At 44.3% G+C, this 12,036-nt stretch overlaps 1 protein-coding gene across 2 annotated transcripts in view; it reads right to left on the reverse strand.

Annotated features, from left to right (window-relative positions):
* LOC146008640 (cilia- and flagella-associated protein 337-like) overlaps positions 1 to 12,036 on the reverse strand; it is a 99,518-nt gene that overhangs the window by 50,611 nt on the left and 36,871 nt on the right. For both annotated transcript variants that reach the window (XM_083148141.1, XM_083148140.1), the window contains exons 13-14: positions 8,305 to 8,403; positions 1,991 to 2,121 (exon numbers count right to left, since the gene is read on the reverse strand). In XM_083148141.1, coding sequence (XP_083004267.1) covers positions 1,991 to 2,121; positions 8,305 to 8,403 — 230 coding nt within the window. The remainder of the gene's footprint in view (positions 1 to 1,990; positions 2,122 to 8,304; positions 8,404 to 12,036) is intronic.

The following is a 12,036-nucleotide window of genomic DNA, read 5'->3' on the forward strand; positions in this document are numbered from 1 at the left end:
GGGGCCCGGGGCCCCCATTGGGCCCTTCCATCAGACTTTGGCCTGGGTAATTTGTACCCCCTACCCCTGGCACCGCTGATAATACCACACAGTAAAGCCCCTTACACATAACACACATTATTAATGTCCTTATAAACGTAATGCCCCTTACACATTATGCTAACCTTTATTAATGCCCTTCATACGCATAAAGACACACATAATGCCCCTTACACATATGTTGCACATTATTAATGCCCTTATACACAGGACACACATAATGCCCATTACACATATGTTGCACATTATTAATGCCCTTCATACACATAATGACACACAATGCCCCTTACACATATGTTGCACATTATCAATGCCCTTATACACATGACACACATAATGCCTGTTACACATATGTCGCACAATATTAATGCATTTATACATGACACTCATAATGATACAGTGATTTCCATGAATACACTATTTCATATGCAGATACAGCCTCATTCACACACAGAATATAGGCATGCTGCATATCATTTTAATCAGCAGAAGCTGCTGATGCCCCTAGGCATTCCAAATGCCCTAGGCAATTGCCTAGTGTGCCTATGCCTAAGGCCGGCTCTGGGGGTGTAACCCAAAGCCTGGAGACTAGTGTGTAATGGGCCCCATACATCAGCAATCACAATTTATGGATTTTCAGATATAGGGATATTTTGGCCAGATAAATGGATTTTACAATCTATCTGACTTTGCCCACACATTACAGATTTATTTCAGTGATCGGCAGATTTTTCCATCTAAAGATTGCATCTTCATGTCTGGAAATTGCCCAATCGATTGCTGTTCATAATGTAAATAGATGAAGAAGACGAATTGGGAACGCCCACACATATAAAAAAGATCTGCAGATAATACCAGATTATTAAATATGTTTAAAAACCTGATTAAGCAATCGATTGGCGATTTTTGATTGGGATTGCCAAAAGGGGGAGCCCACACATCTCAAATTAATTGTGGCAATCATCTCCATATCTGAAAATTGTCACAATTAATTGCTGATGTATGGGGCCCTTAAAACAGAGCCAGGAGACTAGTGTGTACACCAGAGCCTGGAGACTGGGGTGTAACCCAAAGCCTGGAGACTAGTGTGTATCTCAGAGCCTGGAAACTAGTCTGTGCAACAGAGCCTGGAGAATAGTGTGTACCCCAGAGCCTGGAGACTAGTGTGTACCCCAGAGCCTGGAGACTAGTGTGTACACCAGAGCCTGGAGAATAGTGTGTACCCCAGAGCCTGGAGACAAGTGTGTACCCCAGAGCCTGGAGACAAGTGTGTCCCCCAGAGCCTGGAGACAAGTGTGTCCCCCAGAGCCTGGAGACAAGTGTGTCCCCCAGAGCCTGGAGACAAGTGTGTCCCCCAGAGCCTGGATACAAGTGTGTACACCAGAGCCTGGAGACTGGGGTGTAACCCAAAGCCTGGAGACTGGTATGTATGCCAGAGCCTGGAGACTAGTGTGTACCCCACAGCCTGGAGACTAGTGTGTAATACAGAGCGTGGAGACTAGTGTGTACCCATTTTACATGTTTTCAGAATGAGAAGCTCTGAGTTCAAGTACCTACTGTATAAACCAGGGGTAGCCAACTCCAGTCCTCGAGAGTTACCAACAGTTCACATTTTCTAGATCACCGAGCTGGGGCACAGGTGTAGTATTTACTCACTGACACATTATGAATGATCCACAGGTGGAGCTAATTACTTCACTTATGATTCTGTGAGGAGACATGGAAACCGTTAACTGTTGGTAGCTCTCGAGGTTTGGAGTTGGCTACCCCTGGTATAAACCATAAACTCTAATAATGTGAATGCAAGTATAACAAAATTAGGTCGTAAACTTTTAAAAGCAGAATATTATTTCTAAATGGAAATAATGCAGAGCAGGTGTCTGTCCTCTTTTTGCAGTACTGTAGTGATTATTTATATCCAGAAGATTATCCAGCAATTATGACAATTTACCAAACTTTTTGTGATGAGTAAAGATGCTCCACCAGCGCAGAATTCCAGCCTCGGAGCTGATAAGAATAGCTGCGTCTTTCTGAGCTGCGCGATGCTGCAGAAAATAGACTTTGTCCACTGGCGGCTGACACCTGTTACAGAATAAAGGCCAATAATTTTATTTTACAATTCGCACAGTAATCAATTTTTCAGAACTCAACTGTCCATAATGACCTATGACTATAAAAGGGTGTAGGATTTACTCGTTTGGAATAAGTACAGGTTGAGTATCGCGTATCCGAGTATCCGTTATCCGAATTATTCCGAAAACCATACATTCCAGAAAGTGAATAAAAAATATTTTTTTTTGCTAAAAACTCACTGGGGACATTTGTAACAGCACTACTGGTGACATGATATGTAACTGGCACTATATATGTGCAAGAAAATGATTGCTTGGCATTCAAATTCAATATCTGAGATAGTACACAAATTTTGTTTCATGTTTTGAAACCTTGTTTTTGAACAAATAAAATATATTTGTGTGTATTTTATGTGGTAATAAAATATATTTGTGTGTATTTTATGTGTTTATACAGCATACATGCAAGATACTTCAAAATACATAATTGAAATATTAAAATATTCCGAAATACGGAATAATCCGTTATCCAAAATTCTCCTGGTCCCGAGCATTTTGGATACGGGATACTCAACCTGTAGTTATTAAAGCAAAAGGTACTGGCTCATAGTAAAGGTCCATACACACTGAGAATTTTTCTCCCGTTTTAGAGATTTTCCCAGGGGTGGACGGCTTTCCATAGCAGGAGGCTATGGAAAGCTGTCCACCCATTGTTCATCTGCTGGTAATACCAGCAGATGAGTGACTGGGCCAGCAATGATGCGGGAGCGTGCATCACTGCTCACCGCTCATCACTGCCCCGAACACAGTGGGTGGGTTTTGAGGTGAAAGCCGCCCAAAAGACAAAACTGAGCTGCTTTCAGCTCAAAGTCGCACTCAGTGTGCATGGGCCCTTACCCTCACACTGTTCTGCTGTTAAAATATAAAGTGATACTGAGCATTTGGTTTGCTTTCCATTACAGACACATCTCAGTGACTTTGCCCTAAATCAGGCATGTCCAACGTTGGCCCTCCAGATGTTGTGAAACTACATATCCCAGAATGCTTTGCCACAGTTTTGCTATTAGAGAATGCTAAAACTATTGCAAAGCATGCTGGGATGTGTAGTTTTAAAACATCTGGAGGGCCAACGTTGGACATGCCTGCGGGCCTAAATGGATTATTTTATAATAGGGCATAATAGTTCCACTTTTGACTACTGCAAGTCAGGTTAGTTGCTGTGAGATGATTGACCCTGCTGCTAATTAAGGGGTAGATTTATTAGGCTCGGTGAAGTGAAAAAGTGTCTTGTCTTTATCACGGCCAATCAGCTCCTACCTGTCATTTTTCAAACCAATCAAAGCCTGTAACTTCACAGTTAGGAGCTGACTGGCCGGTGATAAAGTACCAGCCACATTATCACTTCACCGAGCTTAATAAATCTGCCCCTGAATTCCTTATTCTGACAAGTTTTCCTTGGAGAGAGAAACTGTGGGGGTGGTGTCTTAGAAGTCACCTGCATTAAGTGCAACAAGGATGTCTTCCCCATAGTCATCTTTAATTTTCTGGTAAGCAAACTAATGGTGCCCCTCATATCCCGGGGCCCTAGGGAGCTGCCTAAAGCTGCTTAATGGTGGAGCCGGCCGTGGATCCTGCACATGCACAGTTGCATTCTTTGCAAACACACAGTATGCTGAAATCTGCAAGATGCATCTTTATCAGTGGGTAAGGGCCTAATTCATCTTGGCGAATCTGTGCAAAATTACAACCTTGGTTGCGGGTTGCAGAGGGCCGCCCAGCATACGACAAGACTGCCCACATGCCATCGCTGCCCCCGCTGCATTGTTGCAGACCCCTGTTGTTGCAACCACTGTTTAAATGTTCATGCATGTGCACTGGTATTTTCAGGGAACTGCAGGGGAAGCTGAATTAGGACCAATGGGCCAGATTCAAACCCATTTGCAGGGCTGCGAATTTGCAGCCCTAACGATTATCGGAAGACAGAGCATGCGAATGTTACAATCTGCAAATGCTTGGGGTCCCCTTGCGAAGGACCATGCAAAGTTCCACTTCCGTCAGCAGCTGCTTCCTTGTTCCCCCAGCTTTCGCAGTGCAGACAGAGTCTAGACCCGGCGCTGGGAGCAGGGGAAAAAACAGAGCGGCATTTACCTGCCTACTGGGCTCTGAATATTCACAGCTCAGGGAGCATGCTTGAATCAGGTCTATAGTCCGAATCAGGCCCTTTCTGTACAAATGATGTTTATTCTTACAATGCCTATTTTACATCACTCTAATTTTAATGAAATCTGTATTGTAACTCTTTCATCTTTAAATTTGTTATAACTGATAAGAGCTGATTCTGTCGATTATTATTAATCTTTATAACATCACACAGAGAAAACCCAAAATCAGTAAAAACCAATTACTGTGCCTTATCTTTGGCTACAGTTACACTTGCTACAAAGACAGACTAACAAGGTGACATTGCAGCAAAACATTCATACTGTTTTATAGGCATAGTTACACGTTCCTTCTAGAAAAGCTACTCAGTGCTAATAGAAAGATTCTAATTGATCCCTTCATATACAAAGCTATATAAATTAATTAGCAGCTAATTAGTGGGACACATTGCTAAATACAGTTTAATGGAGAATGTGCTTTATTTTATTGCTCTCTGGAAATCTCAAGGAAATGAATAAAACGCCTGAAAATGGATTTTTCAACTAGATTAATATTTCGTTATCATACATGTGACGTTAATATGTTTATAAATTCCTGGAAATAATAAACCTCTGATGCCATCACATCAGGGTTCATTAAGAAAACATGTCCCTACTAAGCTAATTACCTTTATAAAGGACACAGAACTCCAAGGTGACTTTGAGGAGGCAGATTTAGTACAATCCGCATCTTATAGGGATGTGATGGCATGGATGTTTCAATTATTGTATGCAGGGACAGAGCTTATGAGAAAGCTCTGTTCCTGTGAATGCTGGCCTTATCGGGGTATTCTTTATGTGCTGCACATGTGCCGCCCCTCCCATTACTACTACCCATTGCAGCTTATCAAGTCAATCAGAATCATCACCTTTATGTGTACAGCTACTCACTTGAGATTGTTTCAGTCTAGACTAGCACCACTCCCCCAAAATTGTTTTAAAGCAGGAACCTAGAAGTGACCGCACATTACAAAATCAGGCAGAATCCATTCCAAAGTAATGCCTGCCATACACTAGACCAGGGGTTTCCAAAGTTTTTGTATCACGGCACCCTGAAGCATCAGAAATGTTTTCGTGGCACCCCTAGGCTAAAGGTTTCTTATTGAGAAAGTCAGAAACAAATATTAAGTTAAATAAATTATGTTTATCTCATCCTTAGGATCAGTTATGTGGTAATGGACAGGATTCACTTCTGTTTGTCCACAATTTGACTATTACAATGGACATAAAAAACTTGAATTGGTCCTGGACCACCAACCCAGGGCACCCCTGCAAGTCCCCCAAGGCACACAAGGGTGCCACGGCACACAGTTTGGGAACCACTGCACTAGACCAACTTTCATCCAACCATCCAACTAGTTGGTTGGAGGGTACTCCACTGAATGGGAGCAAATGTAATTTACTCCCAAAATCTAGAAACGGACAAAAACTGTCACTCAGACAAGGTTCTTTAGTTGAATTGGTTGGATTTAAACAGTTTGGGGGTGATTCAGGTTGGTTTGCAAAAGCAAACTCATTTAATGGACAAAACCATGTGCACGGCAGGTGGGGTGGATGTAACTTGTGCAGAGCGACTTAGATTTTGGTGGGGTGTGTAAAGCTCACACTGATATCTATATTGCAGTGTAAACATAAAGCAGCCAGTATTTACCATGCACAGAAACAAAATAACTCAGATCTAACATGGTTTTGTCCATTAGCAAACCAAATGTGCTTTGCAAGCAAACCTGAATCACCTCCGTTGACTGAATGTTTTTCCCCATTTTCCAGGGTTTGTGAGTTGGATGAAAGTTGTCTAGTGTATGGCCAGCATAAGTCCTTAGAAGTTTAGAGTGAATGTGTGGGTGCTGGGCTCCATGAGCTTGTTTGGCTGGGCCACTTCAAGCATCACTACTTAACAACACATATACAGGTTGAGTATCCCTTATCCAAATATTCGTTATCCAAATTATTCAGAAAACCATAGTTTTCCAGAATGCTAAAAGTACTACCGTGACATCTGTGACTGGGGACATGATATGTAACTGGCACTACTGAGGACATGATATGTATCTGGCACTAAATATCTGCAAGTAAATAACTACTTGGCAGTGCCTGTAAACAAACTTCCGGTTCATTCGCAAAGGCAAACTCCGGTACTTATGTATTATCTGGGCTCCCATGTTAAATGCACCCCATTTTTTCATACCCCTGCTATCCAACTACGCATGGAGTTGATTTTATATAGTGTGGCGAGCGCAGCGAGCCACCGTGCCCAAAGCGTGGCGAGGGAACGCGGTCTCATAAGAAAAACGGGAGCCCAGATATTACATAAGTACCCAAACTCCTTCCCACATGGACAAAACCATGTGCACTGCAGGTGGCGGGGCAGGTGTAACTTGTGAAGAGATAATTAGATTTGGGTGGGGTTTTACTTCAAAGTGAGATCTACAGTATATTGCAGTGTAAAAATAAAGCAGTCAGTATTTTTCCTGCACAGATACAAAATAACTCCCCCAAATCTAATTCTCTCTGCACCTGTTACATCTGCCCCACCTGCAGTGCAGCATGGTTTTGTACATTTGAGAAGGAATTTGCCTTTGCGAATGAACCAGAATAACCCCATTTGTTTCATGTTTTGAAACCTTGTTTCATGCGCAAATAAAATATATATATATATGTGTGTGTGTACTCATGTGTTTGGTGTGCTTATACAAAATAAATGCAAGATTCCTCAAGATACATCAATGAAATATAAAAATATTCTGAAATATACGGAATAATCCATTATCCAAAATTCTTCTGTTCCCGAGCATTTTGGATAAGGGATACTCAACCTGTATTCACATTTGATACCACTTTGTATGTTTTTTATTTTAATCTATGTATCTTTTCACAATTTTTTTTTTACTTTTGTAACACTTTTAATACTGAGTAGTTGGTATCAACACCTGATCAGAGGCGGAACTACAAACGGAGCCCCTCTCTTTCAGTGCCAGTTCTTGCCATAATGTCTCCGCTGGCGAGCGCTGGCAGAGAGGTACTCCATCAGACTGGGACACGCGTGTATCTCACATATGCACGTGCGTCCCAGACACTCAGTGGCTGGGTGGTGTGACCGTGCCTGTCTCTGCTTCAGGGAGACGGGCAGGGTTAGGGGGCTTTCTGGTGGGGACTGGAGATGGGGACCCGGGAGGCAGTGGACAACGGCGGGGAGCTCCTTCGGATTGGGGCGCGCCAGCATCTTGTGCTCACGCGCCCCCTTCCAAAAGCTGGTGGGGGCTGACGATAGAATCACCAGCCCTGGCAAACATGAGAGGGGCTCCATCTGTACCATTGATGCAGCAGGGGCATTGTACTGGGGCCCTGAGGATTAAGGAACTCACTGCTGCCACCCTCTATGGTATTTGATATACGGTAATATGATAATTAAATATAATAAAAGTTAATATATATTATTTTAGTAGTGATAATTGCACAGTGCACCTGCACCCCCCTTTTTGCATATAACTATCAATCTCAGCAAGGTAGCACCTACAGATGGAGCCCTTCTCATTCAGCGGTGGTCTGGTGATCGGATCACCAACCGCCAGCCCCCGGAAGGGGAAGCTCACGCGTCCCCTTCTGACGGAGCTCACAGTTGGTCCCCGCCGCCTCCCCGTCGCTGTCTGCTGGTCCTTACCGCCTCCCTGCACCCCCCTTAACCCTGCCCATCTCCCTGAAGCGGAGATGGGCAGGGTTCCTGTCCCCTCCTGCCTGAAAACTGGGACGCACGTACGTGTGGGACTCTCGCGTGTCCCAGTCATATCGCCAGCGGGGGCATTCTGGCAAGCCCCGGCACTGGCTGAGAGGCGCTCCATCTGTATCATTACAAGCAGCTAATGTTTGCAGCCTAGAGCCCTCTTTACCTACAGTATATAGTCTGGGTGAAGGAGAGAATCCCAGAAGATGGGGCACTTTAACATGAGTTAAACAACATTGTTAAATGTTGGTCGCTGTATACCTTCAACTCTCACCTGAGATCATAGCTCTGTCTCCTCTGACGGTAACGACTCATTGGCCTTAAAATACCAGCTCTCCCAGAAGTGTTTGGTCTGTAACATTTTCTAGAGTCTCTGCGAAGCCAAAATACAAATGTCAGTGTCCGTTGATCATAAGATGTATCATGGGCAGTAGCGTAACTTGAAATTTTGCGCCCCCCAGCCAAAAAAGTCTCTGGCGCCCCTCCTAGCCTATTGGCTGCTGAGTATAGTATGGATGGTGTAATTGTTAGCATTACTGCCTCACAGCACTGAGGTAATGGGTTTGATTCCCACCATGACTAACTGTGCAGAGTTTGTATATTCTCCCCGTACTTGCATGGGTTTCCTCCGGGTATTCCAGTTTCCTCCCCCAAGCCAAAAAATATACTGATCGGTTAATTGGCTCCCAACAAATTAACCCTAGAATGGCTGTGTGTGCGCGTACATGTGGTAGGGAATATAGATTGTAAGCTCCACTGGGGCAGGGACTGATGTGAATGTTCAAATATACTCTGTAAAGCGCTGTGTGATATGTATGCGCTATATAAGAAACTGTTAATAAATAAATAAATAATCACTAAATGGAAGCGCTACCTTGTGGCATGAGCCTCATGATGCGGGCTGTCAGCACTGTAAGCTGTCGGCTGTATGATTACAACCTTTGTGTTGAGAGATTGCTGGACAGAGGACCTCGAAACCCACCCACAGCCCACCCATTGACCCGCCCCAAGCCCACCTTATTATGTGTTTTTTTTTAAACTTTTGCTTCAATCCCATACTTACACATTACCTCACAGACTATAATGCCCATTACACATTATGGACAAAGGGGGGGCCCTAGACTGCACACCCTGTAATGAGAGGTGCTACCTTGCTGAGATTTTTAGCTATATGCAAAACAGAGGGGGGTTGCAGGTGCACTATGCAATCATTACTGCTAACATGTATTCCTTTTATAATTCATTTCTGAGGATGTTAGCATACATTTGGCCAAATATATCTACCTGCTCACCACGTTAAGGTCTCCTCATTAGAGCAGGTCCCTAGCACTATGGGGTTCATGCCTGGGGCACAGGGCACCCCCAAGCCAGTCCAGCAAAACCACCCCAGGGCATCACATAAATAAAATATAGCTGTGAAGTGTAATAGAGTGTATAGTGTCATAGAATGTAGGGTATGTGTAAGCAACTAATAGTGATAAAGGGTGTGTCAAAAAGAAAAAAATTGTGAAAAAATACATATAAATAAGACATACATAGAAAAATGATATGTTTATATGTAGAGATGAGCGGGTTCGGATCCTAGAGATCCGAACCCCCACGGACTTACCTGATCCGAGGCCGGATCCCGGGAGTTCGATGGTCGCCGCCATTTTTCTGAGTTCAAAACGAGGCCGGACGTCATCTTCCCGCTGTCGAATCCCTGGGGATATATAGTTCCCGGCGGTCGGCGCCATTTTCAAACAGGCTGGTGATTTCAGACAGCACGGATGTGTCCGTGGTGTCTGCTGAGCTGAGCTGCTGGGGAAACATGCTGGGGAGATGAAATGTTGGGGGGGGGGGGTGATTTATGCATAGGGGGCTGCTGCTAGTGCTACAGAGGGGGCTACATTATTTTAATTAAGCAAAAAAAAAAAATTTTTTTTTTAAATGACTGCTGCCAGTGCACCGTATAAGTCCAGGGTGGCTGCATGTGTGCTGCATCAGTCCAGGGTGCCCGCATGTGTGCTGCATCAGTTCAGGGTGCCCACATTTGTACTGTATCCATCCAGGGGTGCCCACATGTGTGCTGTATTTGTCCAGGGGTGCCCACATTTGTGCTGTATCAGTCCAGTGGTGCCCGCATGTGTACTGTATCCATCCAGGGGTGCCCACACGTGTGCTGTATTTGTCCAGGGGTGCCCACATGTGTGCCGTTTAATTCTATGGGTGCCCCCTTGTGTCCTGTATCAGTCCAGGGGTGCCCGCATGTGTGCCGTATAATTCCAGGGGTGCCCCATGTGTCCCATATCAGACCAGGGGAGCTGCCCTTTTTTTAATGAAAATAAAAATAAGGTGTTTTTTTTTTTGTTTACTGCAAGGGCTGTTAAATGCGCTGTAGTCCAGGGGTGAGCCAAGAGTGCTGTATAATTCATGGGGTGTTGCTAAGTAAGGTGTGCTGCTCTTTTCTATAATTAAAAGAATACAAATTTTTATTTTTACTGCAGGAATTTGTCTGCCGTATAATTCCATGCCTGCCGCCATGTGTGCCGTAACAGTCCAGGGGTGCCGCCATCTGTGCCGTATAATTCCATGTGTGCTGTATCAGGTCAGGGGTGCCACCATCTGTGCCGTATAATTCCTGGGGTAAGCCAAGTCTGCCGTATAATTCATGGGGTGCTGCCAAGTGTGCTGTATTAGTCCAGGGGTGATGCTAAGCGTGCCATATCAGTCCAGGGGCGAGCCAAGTCTCCCAAATAATTCCTGGGGTGAGCCAAGTCTGCCGTATAATTCATGGGGTGCTGCCAAGTTTGCGGTATTAGTCCTGGGGTGATGCTAAGCGTGCCATATCAGTCCAGGGGTGATGCTAGGTGTGCCGTATCAGACTAGGGGGGATGCTAAGTGTGCCATATCAGTCCAGGGGTGATGCTACCTGTGCCATATCAGTCCAGGGGTGATGCTAAGCGTGCCATATCAGTCCAGGGGTGATGCTAGGTGTGCCATATCAGTCCAGGGGTAATTCTAGGTGTGCAGTATCAGCCTAGAGGGGAAGCTAAGTGTGCCATATCAGTCTAGTGTTTGTGCCGCACACTTGTGTGGCTTATCATAGTTATCCAGCTACCTCGGTGCAACCTTTTGCCCTAACAAAGGTGTGAGCTGTTCAGAATTGAGTGGAAATGAATGTTATTGAGGTTAATATAGCGTAGGAGCAAAAAATAAAAACCAAAATTCTGCGATTTTAGCAGTTTTTATGCTTTTTTAACAAAAAATCAGAACCCAAAACCCAAAAAAATCGAAACACAAAACACTTAGGAGGTGTTTTGCCAAAACCCATTAGAACCCAAAACCTCAAGGTACTCAGAACCCAAAACCCAAAACCCGAAAAGTGGCCGGTGCACATCCCTATTTATATGAGACTATGTGTAAAGTAGCGATGCCCTGGAGTGGTCCAGCCAGACAAGCCCAGGGGGGCCCAGCACCCAGACAATTACCCCAAGAAAACTGTCAGTTTTGGCTGGCTGGACCACTCCAGGGCATCGCTACTTTACACATAGACTCACATAAACATATCATTTTTCTATGTATGTCTTTTTTTATATGTATTCTTTCACATTTTTTCGTTTTTGACACACCCTTTATCACTATTAGTTGCTTACACATACCCTACATTCTATGACACCTTACACTCCATTACACTTCACAGCTATATTTTATTTATGTGATGCCCTGGGGTGGTTTTGCTGGGCTGTCTTGGGGGTGCCCTGTGCCCCAGGCATGAACCCCATAGTGCTTGGGACCTGCTCTAATGAGGAGACCTTAACGTGGTGAGCAGGTAGATATATTTGGCCAAATGTATGCTAACATCCTCAGAAATGAATTATAAAAGGAATACATGTTAGCAGTAATGATTGCATAGTGCACCTGCAACCCCCCTCTGTTTTGCATATAGCTAAAAATCTCAGCAAGGTAGCACCTCTCATTACAGGGTGTGCAGTCTAGGGCCCCCCCTTTGTCCATAGTCTATATT

The sequence above is a fragment of the Crinia signifera genome, chromosome 6, assembly GCF_055691185.1.
Source record: "Crinia signifera chromosome 6, ASM5569118v1, whole genome shotgun sequence".
Taxonomy (NCBI): Eukaryota; Metazoa; Chordata; class Amphibia; order Anura; family Myobatrachidae; genus Crinia; species Crinia signifera.